This window comes from Ptiloglossa arizonensis, chromosome 8 (genome assembly GCF_051014685.1).
Source record: "Ptiloglossa arizonensis isolate GNS036 chromosome 8, iyPtiAriz1_principal, whole genome shotgun sequence".
Lineage (NCBI taxonomy): Eukaryota > Metazoa > Arthropoda > Insecta > Hymenoptera > Colletidae > Ptiloglossa > Ptiloglossa arizonensis.
In genome coordinates, this window is record NC_135055.1 from 19,336,311 (window position 1) to 19,358,518 (window position 22,208).

At 46.5% G+C, this 22,208-nt stretch overlaps 4 protein-coding genes across 9 annotated transcripts in view; 2 read left to right on the top strand and 2 right to left on the bottom strand.

The window, feature by feature from the left end:
• Positions 1 to 1,668: 1,668 nt before the first annotated feature.
• Positions 1,669 to 10,169, bottom strand: Mnn1 (menin 1). 2 transcript variants are annotated; one of them, XM_076319222.1, is made up of 5 exons: positions 8,585 to 10,169; positions 3,379 to 7,892; positions 2,995 to 3,305; positions 2,780 to 2,919; positions 1,669 to 2,696 (listed from the first exon to the last, which is right to left on the bottom strand). In XM_076319222.1, exons 2-5 carry the CDS (start codon positions 3,941 to 3,943, stop codon positions 1,892 to 1,894), a joined length of 1,821 nt encoding a protein of 606 aa, XP_076175337.1. In that variant the 5' UTR covers positions 3,944 to 7,892; positions 8,585 to 10,169; the 3' UTR covers positions 1,669 to 1,891. The 2 variants fall into 2 exon arrangements, with proteins under 2 accessions (XP_076175337.1, XP_076175336.1); XM_076319221.1 differs by having other exon boundaries at positions 3,379 to 10,169.
• LOC143150752 (anaphase-promoting complex subunit 11-like) lies at positions 4,625 to 18,019 on the top strand. Of its 5 annotated transcripts, none has more exons than XM_076319228.1 (4): positions 4,625 to 4,839; positions 5,021 to 5,140; positions 5,749 to 5,912; positions 7,173 to 11,343. In XM_076319228.1, exons 1-3 carry the CDS (start codon positions 4,821 to 4,823, stop codon positions 5,862 to 5,864), a joined length of 255 nt encoding a protein of 84 aa, XP_076175343.1. In that variant the 5' UTR covers positions 4,625 to 4,820; the 3' UTR covers positions 5,865 to 5,912; positions 7,173 to 11,343. The 5 variants fall into 5 exon arrangements, with proteins under 5 accessions (XP_076175343.1, XP_076175341.1, XP_076175340.1 ...); XM_076319226.1 differs by lacking the exon at positions 7,173 to 11,343 and adding an exon at positions 16,802 to 16,937 and having other exon boundaries at positions 4,626 to 4,839; XM_076319225.1 differs by lacking the exon at positions 7,173 to 11,343 and adding an exon at positions 14,795 to 14,930 and having other exon boundaries at positions 4,629 to 4,839.
• A 161-nt stretch (positions 18,020 to 18,180) lies between these two features.
• Positions 18,181 to 20,580, top strand: LOC143150750 (nucleolar protein 9). The gene is made up of 2 exons (XM_076319220.1): positions 18,181 to 20,069; positions 20,154 to 20,580. Exons 1-2 carry the CDS (start codon positions 18,293 to 18,295, stop codon positions 20,243 to 20,245), a joined length of 1,869 nt encoding a protein of 622 aa, XP_076175335.1. The 5' UTR covers positions 18,181 to 18,292; the 3' UTR covers positions 20,246 to 20,580.
• The window catches only part of Nvy (CBFA2/RUNX1 partner transcriptional co-repressor nervy), a 41,702-nt gene continuing 39,635 nt past the window's right edge, over positions 20,142 to 22,208 (bottom strand). Inside the window, exon 8 of the mRNA XM_076319219.1 lies at positions 20,142 to 22,194. Within this exon, the coding sequence (XP_076175334.1) occupies positions 21,928 to 22,194 (267 nt within the window). The 3' untranslated portion in view covers positions 20,142 to 21,927. The remainder of the gene's footprint in view (positions 22,195 to 22,208) is intronic.

Here is a 22,208-nt window from a genome sequence, read left to right on the forward strand (position 1 = left end):
ACCTATTGAACGAAAGAAGAGAAAAAAAAAATAAAAAAGAGAAAACAAACAAACAAAAATGATGAAGAAGAAAAAAAAAAAACAAAATCGCACGAAGATGGTACTGCCCCTTCCCCGCCCTATCCACCCAATCACCCCACCCCCCACCCCCGATAGGAGCCGTTATTACTCGCGCTCAAACGATCGATAAAACTCGGCGTTTTGTTGTATCGACAATTTCCGTGAAAATACTGCTCACCGGGGTTTCGAAAGAACTAAAGACAATCGGAAACGAACGCGCATCGCGAGAAGCTTTTGCGAACGGAAATAAAAGTATAAAAGCGACAGTCCTCTGGATTTGATTCGAACGAGTAACGCAACAGCGTACTTAACACGGAAGGAAGAAGCTATGTATTATTTCTTTCTTTTTTTTCTCTCTCTCTCTCTCTCTCTCTCTTTCTCTCTCTTTCTTATTTTGTACGTTACTGTTACACCGACGCCCGCGCAAAAAACCACCGAGGAACTTGGGTACGTCAAGCGGATACATCGTTAGTGTGTTACTTTTTGCTTATCTTTTTTTCTTCTTCTTGTTTTCCACGTTTCGCGACTGAATTCTAGTCAACTCTAATGCAGCAACTCGTTCCATACTGTGACACGGATTTAGACGAAAAACTTGTCAAAGACTGCGTGTACTACATGTTTGGTGGACTGTCTACGGTTCGTTCGGAATACCTATCTATAAAGTAGCGAAAGAATGAGTTCTAGAAATAGATTACTTATAATTACTCTGAAAATAAATAGTTATAAAAATAAGCGAGCATTTTATGCTTAAAATACCTTAGGTAAAAACTTAATTAGTTTGCACCACATACGGAGTGGAATGTGTGGCCTCCCTCTTACTAGATTCGTAAAAAGCGTAATTCTAACAAAAGGTTCAACTACCGTGTAAAAAACATTTAACTACAACATTGTCAATCGTAATTATTCGTAGTGCGACAGAGCTCAATAAAAAACACGTGGGGTCAATAAATAAGAGTGCAACAAGAGATTAGAAATAGGATAAAGGACGCGATCGATTTTGATCGATTCGTCGATAATCGTCGATTTACTCGCAGAATAAATAACTGTGCTGAAAAACCTGCTCTCCCCCGCGAAGATTATAGATTAGGTACATTGTTCGATTCATCGTCGTCTTTCATCGTTCATTAAAATCACCCCCCCCCCCCCCCCCTCCCAACCCGCCCGAAAACCCTCGGAAAGAAAAACAAACAAACAAAAAACAAAAAAAAAAATAAAAAAAAAATAAAAACCCAATAACTCACAGCTCCGTACCACTGTGGAAGAAAGAAGACATTTACACGCAAACGATATTTTCATACGTGAAAATACGGGAACGCAAGCACTCACGATTTCGACGTTTAACTTAAAACCGAGAAAACTTTTTTGTACTCTTCTACACACTTGTTCGTATCTATTTTACCTATATCTAAACGACAACGCGTCCCGAGGACACGCACGAACGTGTATTTCCCAACGATTCGTATTCGCGTTCGAATCGCTGCGAAGAACGTGCACGCGCGTAGCAACAGGGGGTTCAAACGAAACGGCACAAAAATTCATCACCATCGTTCCCCACCCACCCACCCACCCACCCATACCCATACCCGCTTCCAGCGATCGCACCGCGAGAAGCCTGGATCGGGAAATTCACTCAAACAGAAAGAAACCGTGAGCGAAGACTGAGATTCTAACGATAATATGGAGAACATCCATATTCTTCTTCTTTTTTCTTTTCTTTTTTTTTTTCCTTTTTGTTGCGTTCGCGCCACCGATCTTTCCCACCGATAGAAATAAATCTAGTGGCACTGTTTCAATACTTCACGATACCGAAACGGCGGTCAATGGTCTTATACTATTCCCGCCGCGTCCTCTTTGGACGCTGACTGACTCCAACCTCGTCGGTGCCGCGCGACTTCTTACCAATTTGTACCTGACTCTGTGCGGTTAGCTGCAACGAAATCGCATGCGTGTTCAGCTTCTCGGCCAGCAGCAGGTCTTTCAGACCCTTCATCTTCTGACTGTACAACGTTATCCTTGGCCTCTCGTTCTCGGAATCAGTCTCTACCTCGGGATCGAGGTTCTCCTGAGAAGTGGAAGGTGCCGGTGGCAGAGCGTCGTCCGGCGGAGCAACGAACGGTTCTCCGCCACCTTGCAAGAGGTAATCTCTGTTAAGTATTTTCTCGCTGCACGCCGCGGTCAACGCTTGAATACTAGGATGCATCGGTGCCGGATTCGAGGGTACTTTCGACTCTAAGCTCTTTATCAGATCGCGTGCCGCGTTTCCCCTCTCCTTCGTCTTGCAATAATTGTTGTTGTTGTTGTTCAACGTTTCCTCCGGGCTGGTCTCCCTCTTCTGCGCCCTCTCCTCCTCTTGTTTCGCCTCCACGTCGTAACACTCGATGATAACCTGGGCGCGAATACCGGCGTCGAACTTCGAGATGGTGTTCACCAACGGTCGGGCCCATCCTATGTGCAGAACCGGTGTATTCGCGCCTTCCTCCCATTGACAGATACCGTCGTAAAACCTCAACAGGTACGCGAAACATCGCGGCTGTCGCAACAGACGTTCGTCCGCTCGCACCGTATGCGGTATCAACTCGTTCGCTATCTCCAACAGCTCCTTATATATTTCTCCGTCGTCCCTCGAATAGTCGTATCTGTCGTGCGTTAGTATCGGGAGAGAATCGATAAATACGAGTCATATTGGCGTCAAGTTGTATTTTCCTCAAGGTGTACTTACTTTCTTAAAACGTCTGCGGCGTCTGCCCACGATGCCAATGCATTGGCGTGCAGTCCGTGTCTGTACAAATAACCGCCTTGATAGGTATAAGGATACACGTGTGCATTTCCGTAATACTTCCTCGCTGTTCGTATGGCTTCCTAAAAGGATAGAATATCGGTTAACAAACCTGGGAAGAGACGCAAGAAGGCAACGACAAGAATCCGCAAACGTACCTGAAATAAGTCTATGGCCGGTGGTCTACCCGGAGTGGGCGCAGCCTCCTCGAGATCTCCGAGATTACCCAGAGCCATAGGATACTTTGCTAGGTGACCCAAATCGTACAACAACCACAACAGTTCCTGCTGAAGCAACGCCACCTCTGCTGCGTCAGCGGTCGCACTTAAACTAGGATTTATAGCCGACACTATGGTAGCGACTTCCATAGCCCTGGAGCATACGACAGCCTGTCCGTTCACGTACAACCACGACCGCGAAGCCACGCCGGGCTCGACCGGTTGACCTCGCTTATCTTCGTTTCCTTTCCCTAATAACGCATTATCCCTGTGTATTATCCGCTTAATCCATTTAGAAATCGCAGCACAGAAGGAACAACCTACCGTGCCATGTAACCTCCGCTGTCTCTGTTCCGTCCTCTCCGTAAACCACCCAGGCATGGTCTTCCGACATAGCGAGATGCACATCTTTAAATCCCAACACCTGACAACCGGCAACTACGGCGAAGGCCACCCCGAAACAATCCAGTTTATTTGCTGTGAGGTAGCTATAGAGGCTTTGCAAATGCGCGCGATCTTTGTAGTAGCTTCTAGTGAGAGAATTCCATATCACGTCGGAGACCTTTTTGACGAGTTCTCTGGTCGCGTATTTGGTGTCGTAAACCGTGAGATCGACCGCTCCCTTGATCACGGCATGGAACTTCGTGTAAAGAGCCTCGGCGATGTGAAACTCGACGGCCGGTAGTTTCGGCTCGTCGTAAACAGTGGCCTCCTGCGACGCAAATGTTCGATTGCAGGTTAGGGAATTCTCGACTGCGCCGACGAGGATCGAGAGGAGAGCCAGATCCGGCTCCGAACTGTTTTCCAGCTGGTTTTGGAAAATCTGCACGATGGAGGAGATGCTCTGTATAGGAAACAGAGCCTTATCCTCGTCTCGAAAACCCGCCATGTCGCGACTGGCAGGCTGCACGCACGAGATCGAGATCTTCGTTCAAACCACGAGTGTCATCCTATTTCGTGTATATCTTGACAGAAACCTTCGGCGAATTCGAGCGATCCGTTCGGTTTCCTCCTCCTTGACTAACGACGCACGCTAGTCGGTGTCGATTTTCTCGTTCTCGACGCGAAACTCTCACATTTCCGCACCACAAAACGAACCACAACCGCGTATCAGCCAGCGGCGCGCCGCCACTAGAACCGTTTCCATTGAGTTTTCGTTCGTACTATACGACAAAGCGAGAAGGCGAGTTTCTCCGCGAGCGACGAATCTGACAGAAACGGCGCGACGGTTCTCGATGCGCGCGTTTTACGTTCCAGAATCTTCCAACAGCATCGATGTGATTATTCTGCCGTGTTATTCTTCGAAGGTATATACGTTTCTTCGCAAAGTAGTCGATACTTTTATTATCGTTTCATTTACCACGTATTTATTCTCTTAATTTTAAAGTTTACACAAAAATTCGCGAACTTAAACAATCCGGGATTCGTATGCCGTCTTCGCGAACGAACGGGTCGCGACAATTCCGTTTGCGACGCAAACGTTAATTTGTAACACTACGTGCAAAAATATGTATCTCGAAGGAATATTAATTTACATACAACAATCAACGGTATAAATCAACGCAAGTTATTTAAAGGCCGCAAGATGGCGCACCGTATGCAATTGCGAATCGTATTCTGTTAGACGTTTCGATCTCGCGTTGTCCTTTTTACGACTCGAAAACATTCGTTTCTCGGCAATTTGTACAGGATTGGTGTAAATCTATCGAAACGTGCTCGTATACAACACCGTACGCAATACTTTACTCCGCTGCAACAAATACAAAATGAAAGTCACGATAAAAAGTGAGTACGATACCGGATTTACAACGCTCAATACTGTCTACATTGTTTACGTTTACTAGCCCGTAACATTGGAAAACGAAAGTTTACGTTCACGTTGTTTACCGTTAAATCGCACGATTATGTTTAAAACACGAGTGGTTACGTGTGTAGGCTAATTAACGTATATAAATATTTTTTGTAGGTTGGACCGGTGTTGCCACCTGGCGTTGGATAGCGAACGACGACAATTGTGGTATATGCAGAATGCCCTTTGACGCCAGTTGTCCCGATTGCAAAATTCCTGGAGACGATTGTCCTTTGGGTACGTAAATTTTGTCATCTATTTCATTCGCTCTATCGATCTTTTCCACATTCTCGATATTATCCGATGTTTGATCATTTCCGTCGTGCACGAACGATTGCATCGTTGAACGTTTCGTCTATCGAAATTGGTATAAACGAATAACGCAAGGCGTCTCCATTTTCCTAACAAAACCATCGAAATATTGTACAAATAAAGGAAAGACTTTCAAGCGTTTGAAAATGTTCGAATTTATCAAGCAAACATGATTTATCCTACATTTTCGATTTATATTTTTTCCCTTCCGTTCGGGTTGTACCGTATATTTCGGGTCCACCCCGTATAATCGAATGAATCGCGGATCGGAACCGTTCGTAAAATGCCGCCGCAATGTCTGCGCAGTTGCGGGCGTAAATATCGATCGGTGTGCTGAACGAAACGGATCCCTCGCACACGACACGACACCATCGTGTTCTCACGCGCGCGTACTCGCGCGTGTCAATGTAAACGCTACAAACGCCGGTTGTCAGTCGTTAAACAAAGCACAAGGTGCGCGTGTGCGCTAGGTCGGCTAGGTCGAACCGAACGAACGTTTCTCTCGTAAAATCTACGATTCGATGTTGTTCCAGTTTGGGGCCAATGTTCGCATTGCTTCCATATACACTGCATCATGAAGTGGCTGCATTCCCAACAAACCAGTCACCTATGTCCGATGTGTCGTCAGGAATGGAAGTTCAAGGAGTAGCTGGTTTCTCGATGGTCCCGCAGGTGTCAGCACGCAACGAATAATCAGGTAACGCTTGCATTCTCCACCACGTACACCGAGATAATTCGCACGTATCTACTTAGCTTTTGTCGTTTCGGTGGGAGCTTCGTTCGTTCGCATTGTTCGCAGCAGCGACGTGCTGCGTCGCGTCCTTTTCGTCCACGCGTTCCCTCTGTAACCCTCGGATTCGCTATAGGTTAAGCCGTTACCAGCTATACCGGGAAATAAAAAGAGGACGAACGTATCGGTGTTTGCGCGCGCCCCACGCTTCAATTCTCACCCAACTGTTTACCGGTTGTCCGTGAGTCATTCGTACGACTTCGGGTGTAGTTTACGAAACTTGTTTCAAACGACACCGATCGCTCGATCCTTTTTTGGATACAAAACAAAGGCTTTACGATTAATCTATCCCGTGCCGCGTCGCCAACGGAGCCTCGCTAGACGAGGACGTTGAATCAATTTGCAATATTTACGACGCGTTCTCGGCTCGAGCGACTCGGGCACCCGTGAACGATTCTCCGACGGTTAGCACGGGAATGGACGTGTGAAACGAAAAATGGAATTATCGGCTTTCTAGAGTCGTCGAGCAATCTCGTTGAATCTCCATAAATGCACTGATCCCATGCAACTAGGCCACTATGCAGATGCACAGGTGCGCGCGGGCGATCAGAGGAACTGGCTGGCTAGACTAGATGGTTGCTCGGTGAAATTGTACGGAGCGACGAAACTGTATCGAAACGTACGATGCAGCCAATTTGTACCGGATCGCGGACGTAACGATGCGACTTCACGCGGCAATGCGATGCGAGCATCGTGCGCTTACGTAACAGTTTTCCTCGACAGTTTTGCTCATCGCGCGGGGCACGATAGCGTGAACAAAAAACCCGCCGGGAATGCGTTATTCAACGCCATTCGATTTACACTTCCCGGCGTTTCCAGCGAATTTACTTCCTGCCGCACGGAAGATGTTATTTAACGCTATCGAATTCCGTCCGCGACGCAGCAGAACGGAACGGTTCCTCTCGTATCTGGCTGCGTAGGTGCCGACTATCCACGTAGCGAAATGCAACTTCACGGTATCGTTAACCGATTGATACACACCAAATGTTTTTCCATCGTTTGAATATTCTACCGAGCGACGATAATACACGGTGTTAGGAAAATAAAAATAATAAATAAAAAATAACTTTTTTCTCCACAATACGGATCGCATCGATAAATATATTTCATCTCCGACGAGTCACCGGTTATTCATCATCGTTAACGCACTATTGGAATTTTCTTCAGGTGGTCCCCGGAGTCTCGAGGCACGTTTCTTTCGGTATCGTTGCATTCTGTGGGACATGTTGCGTACCGTGTGACTTAAAAAAAAAAATAGTAGAATGTGTATATCGTGTTGCGTACAATTTGAATAACCAATGCGAATAATGCATAATCCCTTTTATCGACAGTGAATAAATTTTGATACTAATAACGGAAATGAATGGACAAATATTTGTCAGAATTACAAAGTATAAACGTTTCTACGTCTTTTTCTCCATTATTAAAAATTGTTCGGATAAATAACAATTATCTGTATGCGTCTCTGTACGATTGTCAATAGATACACGTGAAAAATCTTTTGCATGGTTTTGACGTCTTTTTTCGGTGTTTGTCTTCTTTTTTTTTTATTACTCGAGCACCCTGTATACGCGAAGCATCGTTTCGTATCAAGGAGGAAGGAGATTCTTTTATAACGCGCATGCATTAGCGAATCCCTGGGTTACCGTATAGACAAGGAAATTAGGAATTCGTTCCCCTCGACATACCACAATGCGAAGATGTTAATCCGCGCTTCGTACGGAAGAATTAGGGTGAAAGTAGAACGAGTAGCTCTTGTCTACGTCGGGAAATAGAGTGTGAAGGAAATTTAAATGTACGCGGATAATCGTGTAACATCGGTGAACCGTGATAATTTATACGTATCTGTGTAATGGTATCGCTTAGAAGAGCGCGAGTGCACTCTTACTGAAAAAAGAGAAAATAGTATAATTACGGTAAAGGTGATTCGAACGGAAGTACGCGACAGACGAATGGAAAACAATTTGAACACGCGCGGAGCGGCGCGACGCGACGCGACATAATTAAAAACGAGCGGAGCTTGAAATACCCGGGCGTTGAATTTTCATGGGAAAAAAAAACCGGGAAAAACTCGTCGCCGATTCGATAGCAGAGAAACGAGCGGGCGATTAATTAGCGCGGAGTGGACCAACCTTTGCCAAACTTTTTTCTTCCCGCCGGGGAACACTTTTTAAACGCTATCTGGGTTTTAAAGTGAAAAGCGCCGTTAACGCTCGAACGAGCTTTATTTTCGAAAACGAAATCGAGATAAAATCACCGTGAAAATCAGTGCCGTGTACCTTACGGGATAATAATCACGATTTTTAACAGCGAAGAATCACTCTGTATATATATTCTTTGCAAATGTACACGTTTACGCGGAGAACAACTTGTCACGATTTACCCACGCGACAAGTATCGAGAACGATTCGAGAAGATCGCACGGTACGATAAAAAAATACACGTAATTTCTCCCGATGGTCGATCGCAATTTTAGTTCCATAGAACGTTCTCGTTCGCGTCGCGATGAACACGGTTTGCGAAACGTCGCGGAGCCAGACAGACAATGAACGCGATCCATCTATTATATTACGACATACCTGTGTCGCGCGCGACGATCTCGAAAGTTTTTCCAATTAGGCGCATCCCGCGCGACCGAATCCGTCGATCTCGTACGATCGAGTGGCCACTTGGCGAATATTATATGTGTTGAGGAAAAACGATACGGGTCAAGTGGGGTTCCCCGGGTGGTGTGCGCGGTTACGAGAAGAGAACGGACCTTCGCGAGGCAGTTCGCGCTGAACGAGGCAAGGAGACCTAATGGGTCCCTTCCCTTTTTCTCCTTCTCGTTTCTACCGGCAAGAATCTTTCTCCTTTTTCTTCCGCGTCTTAGTCCCTCCGTGGGTTACCACTCTCTCACGCGATACACGACGATCCCGTGGCACGATGTACAGCGCCGCGCGTGCACGGGGCAGCTGCACGAAAAAAAAAAAGAAAAAGAAAAGTTTCATTCAACCGAAAACACGGAAAACTCGAGGGCGAGGTTGCTCGCGTCGTCTCGTCTGTACCGATCCGAACCTCGCGTCGTTGTTACCGGTAAAACCGAGAAACTCGCGTAATTTCGTTCGACCATAAATTTCGAAGCAACCACGAGCGCGTTCAAAGTACCTTATACACCGGCTCCACGCTAATTCGCGTTAAATCCTTCCTTCTCTTTTCCGTCGAGTTAACATTTCCATCGGTCCGTTCCACTCTCTACATTTTACTCATCCTCTCTCGCTCGTATCATTATTCTCATTCACTCCGCTATACGTGCCTCTCTATCTGTCTCTCTCCCACCGTACGCGTAATCGCGCCCGCGCGCGCCCTCTCGTACCACGCACACCAGTTTGATCACTCTCGTCCTGTTTTTTACACTCTTTTCCCCACCCCGGTTCTCTCCCGCCTCTCTTTCTACCGCACACGCGCACGCGCGCGCGCGTGCAAGTACACGCACACGTACACGTACGTCGGTCCCTCTACTAGCTCGCTATTAGCGACGGGCTTGATACCCGACGGGTGGATTTGTTTGCTCTTTGACGTCGATAAATAACAGTCACGAGGTGTGTTATTTCGCTAGCCGCGAAATCGGAACGAGAGCGCGCGTACTTTGTCGAAACGGGAATTCGATTTTCAAGAACCGTGTGTCTCCACGAATCGTTCGTCGACGTTTCTCTCGATAAAAATACGCGCGTACCTACCGTACTCGTCGAACAACGAGAATACGAACGCGCGAGGAACGCGTACGCAGAGATAAAGGAAGAACGCACGGGAATGCACGCGCTTTGAAATTGGACGTCCACCGCTCGCTCGCACACGTTGCGCGATCATCCTCCCTCCGAATAGGTGTACGATTCGTTTTCTCCGTTCCGCTTAGCCTGGTCGTCGGCGGCTCGCTCGGGATCTCTCGGCATCTCGCTCGTATCGTTCGTCTGGTCTCTCTCGTTATCCGTACCGCTCTATCTCGTCGGTCTTCGTTCCACGCGTCGCCGTGTCCTTTTACTCTCCCCCTTCTCACACAATCGCGTGCAATCGTGCACACACGTACACACACACACACATATAGACACACACACACGCACACACGTACAGCGCCCGCGGAGAGATAGGCACAAAGGCAGGCAGGCTCGACGTACCACGTCTACTGCCTACCTGATGCCCCGAGAACTCGAGCTCGAGCCAGTCACGTGGTCCCTCGAACGCGAAGGATGTTTGTGGGATCGCGAAGTCAGTTCGCGGCGGTCCGTTCGGCGGGCAAGAGAGAGAAACGGCTAGGAGGACACACGCTACCGCGGACGACCGAGGGACAAACGGAGGGGACACGGTGGGGAGGAGCGTAGTAGGTGAAACGAGGATAGAGGATAGAGGCGGATCGAGGATACCGCGGCACCGAGTTTCGAGCGAGGTCCTTGTCGATCTAACGTGCCTCGCGTAGCGACAACATTCTGTGCGCGTTGTTCTCGTTCGTGAGCGTCGTCTTGACGAAACCCGTGTCACCGTGCGTGCCGGGGACCGAGCCGCAGTTGGTGAGAATCGTGCGTCGCGAACGGTTTTTCGTTACGTGTTCGCCGCGAGGTGCTGTCCGTCGGTAACCACTCGGTGTTGATTTCTGTGCCGATCGGTGTTCGAACGACGACCGGAAAAGAAAGGAAAAAGGAAAAAGGAAAAGCAAAAAAGAACCATCGAAGGATATCCGTGACGCGATACACAATTAAGATAACAGAGGAGAACTGGGAGAATTCCAGGGCCGAGAATAGAAGAATCGGTGTTGTTCACCGCGTCGAGAATTCCTCGATCCACCGCACCTGTCTCCGCGCGCGTGCTAGTTTCTTTTTTCTTTCATTCTTTCGACGCCGAACAAAGGTGGTGTACGCGGTTTCGCGTGGTCGCGGCGCGGCGCGGCGCGGTAGAATCGGCGAAAGCATCGCCGGGGAAAAAAAAACCGCGTCTCGCCCCTCCCTCTCGCCCCCTCTCGTCCCCCCGTGATCGCGGGTGCAAGCCGGTAGTCGGTCGGTCGATGCGCGGGCAAAAACGCATTCGTTTTAGGCTCTGACTCAACCGCGATGAATCGTCACGCGCTGAAATAATAGTAGTGGTGCCAGATCACCGCGGCGAAATGTTCCCACCGCGTGTTAATAAGAACGGAAAGACGATGATTATCGATTCCTCTTATCGCTGGTGACCCCGATACGAATCGCGTTCAGATAAAACCAGAAGAGGAAGAAAGGGAACCATGCCGCGAGACGCGTACTAGGAAGGCACGACTCGGTGGCGAGAGAGAGAGAGAAAAAAAAAATAGAGAGAGGAAAAGAAAAGAAATGCAGTTGGCAGCGACGCAGAGACCTCACCCACCGCCGGTACCGCCGCGACCGAGCCGGCAGGTGGTCGCTGAGGCCCTTAAAAGATCTCCAAGGCCGCCCTGTCCGACCAGACAGGCCCCGCCACCGCCCAACACCAAACCCTGGAGATCCGATCAGGAGCAACCGAATCAGCAACAGGTGTCAGCGGCCGTTGCCGGCGGTCGTACCATCGTCTACGAATCCGTCAAGGAGTCGTCGTCGTTGGCCAAGGAGACCGGGAACGAAATCGTCGGTGAACACGCGGCCCAGGTCGTTGACAAGGATCGTAGAGCGGCTCGAAACGCGAGTGAAAGGAACGAAGACGAGGACGATCGTCGTGGAAATACGCGGGAAAGGCGGCACCGTACGGTGGATCGGGAAAATTCCATCGAGTCCGCCGGTTGCGACGAGAAAAACGCCGCGGAGAACGCGACGCGTGTACGGAACAGTCGTGAGAATCTCACGGACGTGTGCGCGCGTAAAACCGAGAACACGGGACATTGTCGAGATTCGAAGGAACAGAATTCGGGTCATCGATCCCTGGCCACGGTCATCGACGACGAAACAGATACGAAAGAGTGCACCGCGTGCAAAGAGGAGAGTACCGCGAACGAGACTAAACCGTCGGTACTGGCCAGGTTGAACGTCTCATTCGGCGATGGGAACACCGAGACCACCAGACACGAGAGATCGAGGCACACCGGCAACGATAAAGGGACGAAGATCGACGCGCGACCCACGCCCACGCAACGATCCTCGAACGCGAAAAATCGCGAAGCGGCGCGAAGAAGGACCGCTGAAGAGAGCAGCCCGTGCCCCGAGGAATCGACCGCGAACGAAAACACCAAGTTCGGTTCGTGCGTTGACCGTGCCACGGTGGTCGTTGTCGACGAACCAGAGCGTAAAGCCGCATCGAACGCCACCGCCGACGACGACGACGAGGACAACCGGAACGCGATCGAGAACGAGAACAACATTCATCGGCAAGATTGGCTCGACGCCGGTGTCCACTATTCGTCCACCCAGATCACGCTGTCCGGGGACGACGGTGACGCCGTCGACGGCGATCGAGTCAACGGACTCGATCACTGCGAAAACGAGAAAGTCGGTGATCTTAATTTCCTGAGGTAATACGCTCGATCGGAACGCGGGATCCTCGCACGAAAATGATACGATTACGCGGATCGGTTCTATCACGGGTGGGATTTTTTTCGGCGAATAATATTCTATTCCGCGTAAGAATTTCCTAAGGAAATAATTCTATTCCGTGTAAGATTTTCCTACGAAAATAAATTTTCTCGGTGCAAGATTTTCCTATGAAAATAATTCTACTCTGCGCGAGATTTTCGTACGAAAATAATTCTATTCCCTGTAGGATTTTCCTACGAAAATAATTCTACTCCGTGTAAGATTTTCCCACGAAAATAATTCTATTTCGTGTAAGATTTTCCTCCGAAAATAAATTTTCTCGGTGCAAGATTTTCCTATGAAAATAATTCTACTCTGCGCGAGATTTTTCTACGAAAATAATTCTATTCTCTGTAAGATTTTCCTACAGAAATAATTCTATTCCGTGTAAGATTTTCCTAGGAAAATAATTCTATCCCGCGCGATATTCTCGTATGAAAATATTGGGTTGTTCGAAAAGTCATTTCGTTTGTTTTTTTTTGGTGTAAACGAAACACGATTTTTTTAGAGTGTACAAACATTTTATCAAATTATATATTCTCCATTTTGGAAAACGAAATGACTTTCCGAACAACCCAATAATTCTGTCCCGGGTACAATTTTTTCTACGAAAATAATTCTACTCCGTGTAAGATTTTCCTAAATCGATTTTCGAAAATAAATTTTTCCGGTGCAAGATTTTTCTATGAAAATAATTCTATCCCGGGCGAGATTTTAGTTCGTAAATCTGCCGAGTCTCTGACCTTTGTGAACGTTGATTTAAATGAAATCGATTTTTAGATACGTTTGTTCCATCGAAGAGTTTCTCAATTCGGTACATTCCTGCCGATCTCTGACTTTTGTAAACGTTGATTTAAATTACATCGATTTCTAGGTACATTTCTACCACTCTCTGACTTTACTCTATTCATTACATTTCTACCGGTCCCTGACTTTTGATAAACGTTGATTTAAATTACATCGATTTTAAAATATTATCCCAAGGTACGAGTAACAGTGCACCGAGAGAATAACGTATCGCAACGCGAAGAAGGGGAATTTAGATACAGGGTACGGAATTGATCCGAAAGAACAATATAACCCGTAACGCGAAGAGGAATCTATAGAGAGGGTAAATGTTTATGTAGCGCGATAGAGAAAGGATAAAAACGGATCGAAATCGATCGTCCCCAGTGAGTACCCTATCGGTTCGATATAAATTTAAATCACCGTCCACGAACGAACGCGTCGAGTTCTTCCCTCCCTCGGTTCACGTTTCTTTCGTTTCTTTTTCTCCTCGAAGATACGAGGTTCGTTCGGTGTCTTTCTTTTTCGTTCGTTCTCGTTTCTTTTTCCTCTTATCGGAACGATTGAAACGCACGCGAGAAGATAAAAGAGACAGTAAGGCCTGCGGTCTGGCTCCACCGCAAACCTATTTCTTCCGTGGCGGTACCAGCGGTGTTTACAAGCGATGGCCGCGCGCCGCGGTGTTAATTGTCGATATAATGTTTCGTAGGTCAGCGGAATGCGTCGGTGCTAACGCCATTAATTATCAAAGAACCGTGATACCACCGCGGGCGAACTTCGCGGTCGGTTGTAAACCTATTACGAGATTGATGTCCGAATGTAACGATCCAGCGCCGGCGGTTCTGTGTGTCGACTTTCTCGAGTTACACGATTCACTCGATGCACTCGTACGTGTTTCGCCGTAACGATTTAATTACGTGTCAAAGCACACGCGAACGATGAAAAAGAAATGTGGGATACCCACCGGATGCGTTCAACAATTTTCATTTACCATGTTGTCTACCGGTATCGCCGCGGTTCTAATTTACCTTTACCTCGTGACCCACTTCGTTTGTCGTTCGCGAGAAGTGACTCGGACTTGCGAAAACGAGGAGAGAAAAAACAAAAAATAATAATAATAATAACACAGAGAGAGAAGAAACAAAAAAAAATAATAACACAGAGAGAGAAAAAAGAAAATAATAACACAGAGAGAGAAGAAAGAAAAAAAGAAAAACAATAACACAGTGAGAGAGAAAAAAAAAGCGTCAGGCTGGTTTACAACTCGTTCGATCGCGATTGTCCGGCAAGTATCGTTCGTCGTGGAATCGAATGAGCATCCGACGTCGTCGCGAAGAATTATTAACTGGGGGGGATACGAACGGTTGGGATCGAACGTCTGGTTGGCCAACGGTCAGGAGTCGGATCGATTCGAATCTACCGGTTTTCTAACTCGTACGAAAATTTGGAATTTTACAGTCTACAAGAGAGGATCGCGATGTCTTCCCTGCAAGGTCTACCACCGTTACCGAGGAGCCTCAGCGGATTCAATTTAAGCGGTGGACGGGAGGGTTGCGAACCACCGCCACCGCCCACCAGATCCTCGAGCAAATCTCAAAGAGGCGGTAAAACTTCGATCCAATCGTCGTCCAGGCCATCGCCACCTGCCAGGCAGCTCACCACGCTGGATACCCAACTGGCCATACTGAGGAGAGAAATGGTGATTGCCCCGAAACTTTGTTGCGGTGTCCACGGATCCACTGTTCGCGCGTTGCAGTAGAAAACGTTTACATTTTCCACGGAATCCAATAGTGGTAGCAGCCGCGGCGGGTGTTGCGACACGAGACCACCGCGGAGACTCGATGGAAACAACAATTTTCTCTTTGTGTTACGTAAAACGCGCTTTCGATCGTCACCCCGGATGTGTACACCGTTTCCGTGGTTAAACGTCGAAAATTGGAAATCGATCGAATTTTCCGCGATGCGATCGGAGATTCGAAAATAATTCGATAAGATAAGAAGGTGTACGCGACACGAGTAGGTAAATATGTATACCGTCGCGGAAGTCTCGGGTCGTGGCGGACACCGTTACTCATCCGCGGTCGTGTAAACCGTATTTACCAGCTGACAGGAAAATTCCACGGATTTACGAGTTTCTATAAATGGACGAGGCACGATAATCCGAGTATCGGTGGTGATCGTCGCGCGCGTTAACGGGAATCCGCGGTCGTTTTAACGATGAAATCCGCGCGATTGTCCCGCCCCTGGTGGCCTTGGGCGAACGCGATACCTTTTTATTTACGTGTGCGTGCGTGCGCGTGTGTTTTTCGTTTCGTCGAAAAAATCGAAATTCCTCGCGTGCACCGGTGTCTCCGAGATATACACACATACGTGTGCGCGCGCGCGCGCGAGAGAGAGAGAGAGAGAGAGAGAGCACACATACACACGCACGCGAGAACCGCTCTCGAGAGGCCGAGCGTCGTGCATTTCGTTTCGTCCTCCGTCCTTCGTTTCGTTTTTCTCGCGTTGGTTTCCGTCGGTTCGTTCCGTTACCTTGGGGCCACGTTAGTGCGTGGGTAAACTGCAGATCACGATGAATATGTATTCGTAGCGTGGGATAATACGCGGAAGAAACAACAGAGAAGACGCTACTAAACCGCTCTCCTACCCGCGAAAGGAACGGACGATCCGTGCGATTTCGTCCGTTACACGTCGAGGCCTTGTTTTCCTTCCACACGGCTGGGAACGAAATTTCAAACGGTGGATTCGAACGATCGACGAGAGAAAGAGAGAGATTTCCATATTTCGACTCGTGCCCGTTTTTATATCGGCAATTATACGCGTACGTGGTGTATATTCGTTGCGCGACGCGTGGAATATTAATCGGCGTCAGAAACATATAGTTTGGTTGGAAGTTGGGCTAATAGTTTAATAGTCAATCCAGACACGAAGCGAACTGGCACAGCCGCTCCCACGCTGCATTCCCTCAGGCGTGACTCCCCCCACCCACCCTCCTCCCCATCCCCCCTACCGTTCGCCTCCTTTTTGTGACCGCTCTCTTTCACCTTCGTTCCTTCTACCTCCGCTCGGTCTTTCCTCTTCGTCTTCTTCACCTTCCTTCTCGGCGCGCCGACACCTCTCATTTCCATTCTCATTTTGCGCCTCCTATGTAACTCCCTCTTCCTTCATTCCCACGACCGGCGGAGTCAGCCGCTACTTGCTTGGAAATACGTCGTTTCAGTTCGTAAATCACGAGCCAGCGTTTACCTTGGCAACCGCTTGGTAAAAGTGAACGTGTCTGCTGTTCGGACGGAGCACACATCGCGCGGACGGACGCTCGTTCGTGTATTAATTCGACCGATGATTTTTCGTCGAAAATTCAAAAATTCAAAAATTCAAAAATTCAAAAATTCAAAAATTTTTGCCGGTGAGCCGGTAAAGTCGTTACGAAGACGAGAATGATTTTTCGAAAATGTTGTTTCGCAGTTTGGACTTCGACAATTGGATCTCTCCCTGCTATCTCAACTCTGGTCCCTGAACGAATCCATTCAAGAGTTTCGACAGCTGTTGCAAGAACAAGAAGACCGAGCACCGTCGCCTTCACCTAGCAGCGAAGAAGGGGACGACACCTCCTACGGGACTCATCCTCCGCCACCACCGAGAAGGCCGGCTCCTGTTGTTCATCATCACCGACCCCCACGACCTCCGAGACCACCGAGACCACCACCCAGCGACGATTCACCGTCTAGCGAGGAGTACGGAGCCGTTTGACGTCGCGTCGCGTTGCTAACGAAACGAATATTCGCATTCTAGAACGCGTCTTCGTTCCAACGATTCCGAAACTCTTGCCACGCTATCGTACAATTTTTACGCGTTGTAGCTGGTTAAACGAAATCTCGACGAAAATTTAGGTCAAATTGAACGATTAGTTTAAATTGAAGCGACGATTCTTCAGTCGACGCCTCACCTATATCGAAAAGTCCGAGTGAAATATACCGAATGCGACCGCACGGTCGTAATGCATTCGCACGAAGAATTTATCGGTGGTCGAAGGTACCTGCAACAGAGTTCAGTTACACGGAGACATTGCAAACTCGGTTCGAGAATGCATTTCCGATTAGCCAATGTGAGCTCACCGTGGATTCGCGCTAAGCGAGCGCTACACCAGATGTTCAAGGACTTGCTACTGTTCGTAGATCCAGAAAACTGTCAATGTCAATCCAGAAAAAAACAACGATCCTCTATATATAATATATATATATATATACATAATTCGTATTAAATAAGGAAGAAATTTATTGTCCTCGATGAGAGCTACTTCAGTTCAATATGTGCTCTTTTCTCTATTTGTGATAGCAGTCAAAGGGGCCTTTAACGAACTATAACAGATATCCGTTTGTGCGAATTAATAAGACTTTTCCGTGATCATTTGTCGAAAGACGGTTGCAAAAGATCCGAGCCGAGCCTGCGACGCGACAAACGGCTAGTGAGTTCCAAAGAATTGCAGTTTGGAAGTCCTTCTTTTCTTCCATGTTTTTTCACTATTATTACGTCCATTGCAGAGTTTTCTTTCTTGTTACGATACAAATAAACGCGCTGATACGAATCGATGAGAACCATCGAGTTACAGTACGAGATACGAAGATTTATGTAGATTAATTCGAGTGTGTAAAATAAAGGAAAGAATCGTGAGGTACAAATAAACGAGATGTAATTTAAACGCAAAATCGAAAGTAATATTTACATTGCGCGTACATCGGGCTGTCTGTTCCTATTTTATCGAAACGTTGTTTCAATTTCGAGTTGCTCGTTTGGGAAAAGTGTGTTTTCCGACGCTCGAGAGATTTCATTTCTTTCGTACAGATGGCGCTACGATACCAAATTTCACGTGTGCCCCAGTGAGAAGGTTATGTTCATTGTGCTTCGCGTTGCGTTCGTACTTACGTACAACTGTTGAACAAAAAGTTACTTTAAACAATGGCCGATGAACACGGCAGCAATGAAAGGGGCAAGAAACGAAAGAAAAAACGCTCTCAAATGCAGATGGCAAAGAAATTTGCGAGGCAAAGGAGTCACGGGTCTCACGTTGATTCTGACACTTACCAGTACATGGTACGTATTTTGGAATTGATGAAACAAGATTTTCCCACTCCGGAGGAAAAGTTAATATTCGTAAATAACGTGTACGAACAAACTATCGGTCACGAAATCGAATATGCTCAAAATCAGATTGGATCCAGGATATTGGATTCGTTTTTAAAGTATGCGAATTTAGAAACGATTCAGAGGTTAGTCGACGCTTTTGGATCTTCTTTGCGACCACTTAGTAGCGATAGATTCGCTAGTCACGTTTTACAAAGAATCGTAACGATTTGCGCCGATAGAGGAAACAGAGACGAGTCTCGAAAATCATGCTCCGAGCAAAGCACAGATGCTACCGTAGAAGTTAAGGAATCTGAATTAAAATCTTATAACAATATTGTATTAAAATTAAGCAGATACTTTATAAATAACGTAGAAGAATTTGTGTTCGATACGTACGCCAATCATCTCGTAAGGACTGTAATCGAATGTCTGGGTGGATTAATCGACAAGCACGATCGTAACGAAACGAAGAAATCGGTATTTCCTGTTAGAAGACCGGTGATACAAGAATATAAAGACTTATTATTGCAAACTTGTAACAGATTACACAAATGGCCTCAGTTTCTAGAGTTCGGTCAAGACGAACTTACGTCCGGATTGTTGCAATGTATTTTATATTCTTTGAAAGATATACATTCCGAGACAATGGAAATATATATTACAAAAATTACAAACGAATGTTTTAAACCTGGAAATGACCAACAGATATCGAATATCTTCGACGCAGAATGTTCTGTTAGATTATTGGAGGCTTGTCTAGCAGTGACAGAATCTAAATCTCTGTACAAAATTTATGAACAATTTTTTATGGGTAACTTGAAACAATTGTCCCTGACGAAAAGTACAAACTTCAGTGTGCAAAGGCTGTTGGATCACTGTACGGTAAAAGAAGATTTTGAGAAAATATTTGAAGAAATTGTTACCTGTCTTCCCGAAATTCTCGAAAAAGGTTACACGGGAGTTTTAGCCAGCTTGGGAAATGCTTGTTCGAGGCTACAAACCAAGCAAGGTGCGTTTGTAACTGAACTTTTAAAAGTACTTCGTTGCGAAGCAAACGAGAAACAACATTCGATTGTAGCGTGCTTAGCAACGTTAAAAACACAGGAACAGTTAGAAGAATCTCGAAAACAAAACAATATGAATTTTCAAACCAACTTACACGGAAGTTTAATAGTGCAGGCTATTCTCAAGTTTAACAAGCCGATAAAAATTGTTAATTCTTTGTTGGAAATGGATAAGGAGGAGCTATTGAGCTTGTTCGGCGATCCAAAAGGCAGTCGTATCGTGGATGCTTTCATGGACAGTAAATATATAGGCGAGAAAAGCAGGGAGAAACTTGCAAAGAAGATGAAGGGATGCTGGGCGCAATTGGCCTCCAGTACGCATGGTTCTAGAAGCTTAGAGAGAATATGGCAATGGGCACGTATAAATCAAAGGATCGTAATCATGGAAGAATTAGTCGCGATTGGAGAATCTTTGCGTTCTACGAAATCTGGTCAGATTATATTTAATAAATTGAATGTTCCTCTATTCGCAAGAAATAAGAAAGACTGGACGGAAGCGCTTGGAAAGGAGGAAAAGACGAGAGCTTTATTTGCAAATATAATAGGCGAGTCGACCGAGCGGAAATAATGATTATTTTCGGCAAACATTTTTTTACATTTATTGTATTTATATTAAATAAATTTTTTAGCTCTGTCTGCAGCCTGCACACCGTGTAAAATAAAATGTAAAGGAGAAAAACAACAAGCTGTTCGTGCTCTTTCTTTAAGCGTTATGACATAGAATAATTATGTATTTCGTGAATTCATAAATACAATTTATAGAATCCATCATACATCCCTGCAACACAATGTAGCTAGGAAAACATACAATGATTCGTAATCTAGATTTGAGCAAAGTTCCCTAATGCGTATGATCGATAAATTCGTTTTACCTCCCGACGATGACTAGACTTAAATGTACATATACACTGGTTACATTTCGACGCGTACAAAGTAAAAATTTGTATTAGCATTCGTTACATTACTCGTTGCAATTATTAAATCTATCAATTGACTAGGAAAAGGTCGATATACACCGTGTTTTCCTACATTGCATATCGACTCAAGTTAAAAACTCAAGTGTATTACGATACCTCGAGTACCGTACTAAAGCAAAGGAAAAAAAAAAGAAAAATCCGCGATAATAACAAAATACTAAATTATACTCCTTCAAGGTAGTTGTTTCGATCGAGTAACAAGTCGTGAGCGGCTGAAGTAATCGGTAAATTTTCGTGAAAACGATATCGCTAAAAAGAAAATTGCACAATGATTTCTCACGAGTTTATCGGTTTCTTTGGCATTTTTTTTTCCCCTTTTTCTTCTTGCTTGCGAAAAATCGGAACGTTCTCTTGTCTCGAACGTGTGTAAGAAGCGTGTAAGAATATTTTCATACGGTACTTTCGCACAGATAGAGAGGGCGTAGTATGTGCTAATTATATTTTTTTTCAGTAAATTTGTCGCAACACCGAGGACGTTTAGCGGATCGCTCGTTGGCCGACGTCGCTACTTCGATTCCCCCTTTTTCACGTCTTTGATTCGTCACACGAAGGAATATCGAGCGAAAGAAGAGATACCGACGATCAACGTTACTTCCGTACTCGGTGGATATCCGGTAGCGTTACGGTTATTGCTTATTCGAACCCTCTACGATCTGGAATACTTGAAAGAGTGCACATTTATATACGTACCACGAATATCGGTATTTTATCTCTACGTTTTCAGTTCCATCGAGAAAAGAGTGCGGTTACGACATACACCACGTGCTCTAACACTAAAGAAGAAATTCAACGATGATGCGGCGATCATAGAGGGTGGAAATCTCTAACGTTTGCGTAACGTACCGTGTTACCGTGGATTCGTGTATTCGCTGGGTGTCGCGGACCGAAGGATACCCCATAGTCAATTTTCGCGACAAATGAACACGTTGCGTGTCAACGATCGAAAGATTTTACGCGTGTCCGATAACGTCGACGAGAACCGAACTCTCAACCGCGTCGATAAAGATTCGATAAGCGTTACTCGCCACTGGTCGACTACCAACGTGGTTTCATTATCCTTACGAATCTTCGTAATCGTTGCTACTCGACGAGTAAAATCTTTCGTAAAACGGGTGACAGATGATCGGGCTACGTTATTGACATATGGGGGTACGAGTTTCGGTAGTTGTCCTTGTTTTTTTCTTTTCCTTTTTTCTTTTTCTTTTCTTTTTCTTCTTTACAGAGAAACACGATGGCACGTAGGACGTCGTCGGAGAGAAGAACAGGGGGCGGTAGTGTGGAGGGTGTCTGTCGAAGAAGGTACGCAGAAGATGTATGACTCGATAAACGAGAGAACAACGCGAGAGGATCGCGCGAACGCTTAACGTGAATCGTATTGGATAGGTCTAACGAATCGACGAACAAGATTATATTTCCCATCGTGACGTCACTTCCCTTTGGAGGCGGTGGCGCTGGCCGCTATCGGTGTGGCGACGTCCACGTCCACGTTGACGTTCGTCGAGAGACTACTTCCGGTAGGGATCCTCGGCGGGCTGCGAGAGCTTGATCTTCTGAGCTCGCGGGGCGGATTGTTGCAGCTCGCGTGATGACCACCGGCCTCCCAGTCGCGGTGCTGACAGAACGAGCCGCAGTATCGCGCGATTCCGCAGCCACCGCACGTCTCCAGAGCGGGTCTACCGCAATTCCAACAGCTCTGGAAGTCGCGCG

Bases quoted from the DNA above. Each gene is read 5' to 3' on its own strand.
- Mnn1 (XM_076319222.1), bottom strand. From the start codon at position 3,943: ATGGCGGGTTTTCGAGACGAGGATAAGGCTCTGTTTCCTATACAGAGC. The intron at 2,920-2,994 runs GTACGTTTGCGG...CTATCCTTTTAG, and splicing joins CGGCCATAGACTTATTTCAG to GAAGCCATACGAACAGCGAG. The intron at 2,697-2,779 runs GTAAGTACACCT...AACGCACGACAG, and splicing joins GCCGCAGACGTTTTAAGAAA to ATACGACTATTCGAGGGACG.
- LOC143150752 (XM_076319223.1), top strand. From the start codon at position 11,342: ATGCAGTTGGCAGCGACGCAGAGACCTCACCCACCGCCGGTACCGCCG. The intron at 12,490-14,794 runs GTAATACGCTCG...GGAATTTTACAG, and splicing joins GGTGATCTTAATTTCCTGAG to TCTACAAGAGAGGATCGCGA. The intron at 15,036-16,801 runs GTGATTGCCCCG...GTTGTTTCGCAG, and splicing joins CCATACTGAGGAGAGAAATG to TTTGGACTTCGACAATTGGA.
- LOC143150750 (XM_076319220.1), top strand. From the start codon at position 18,293: ATGGCCGATGAACACGGCAGCAATGAAAGGGGCAAGAAACGAAAGAAA. The intron at 20,070-20,153 runs GCGAGTCGACCG...TAAATTTTTTAG, and splicing joins TTTATTTGCAAATATAATAG to CTCTGTCTGCAGCCTGCACA.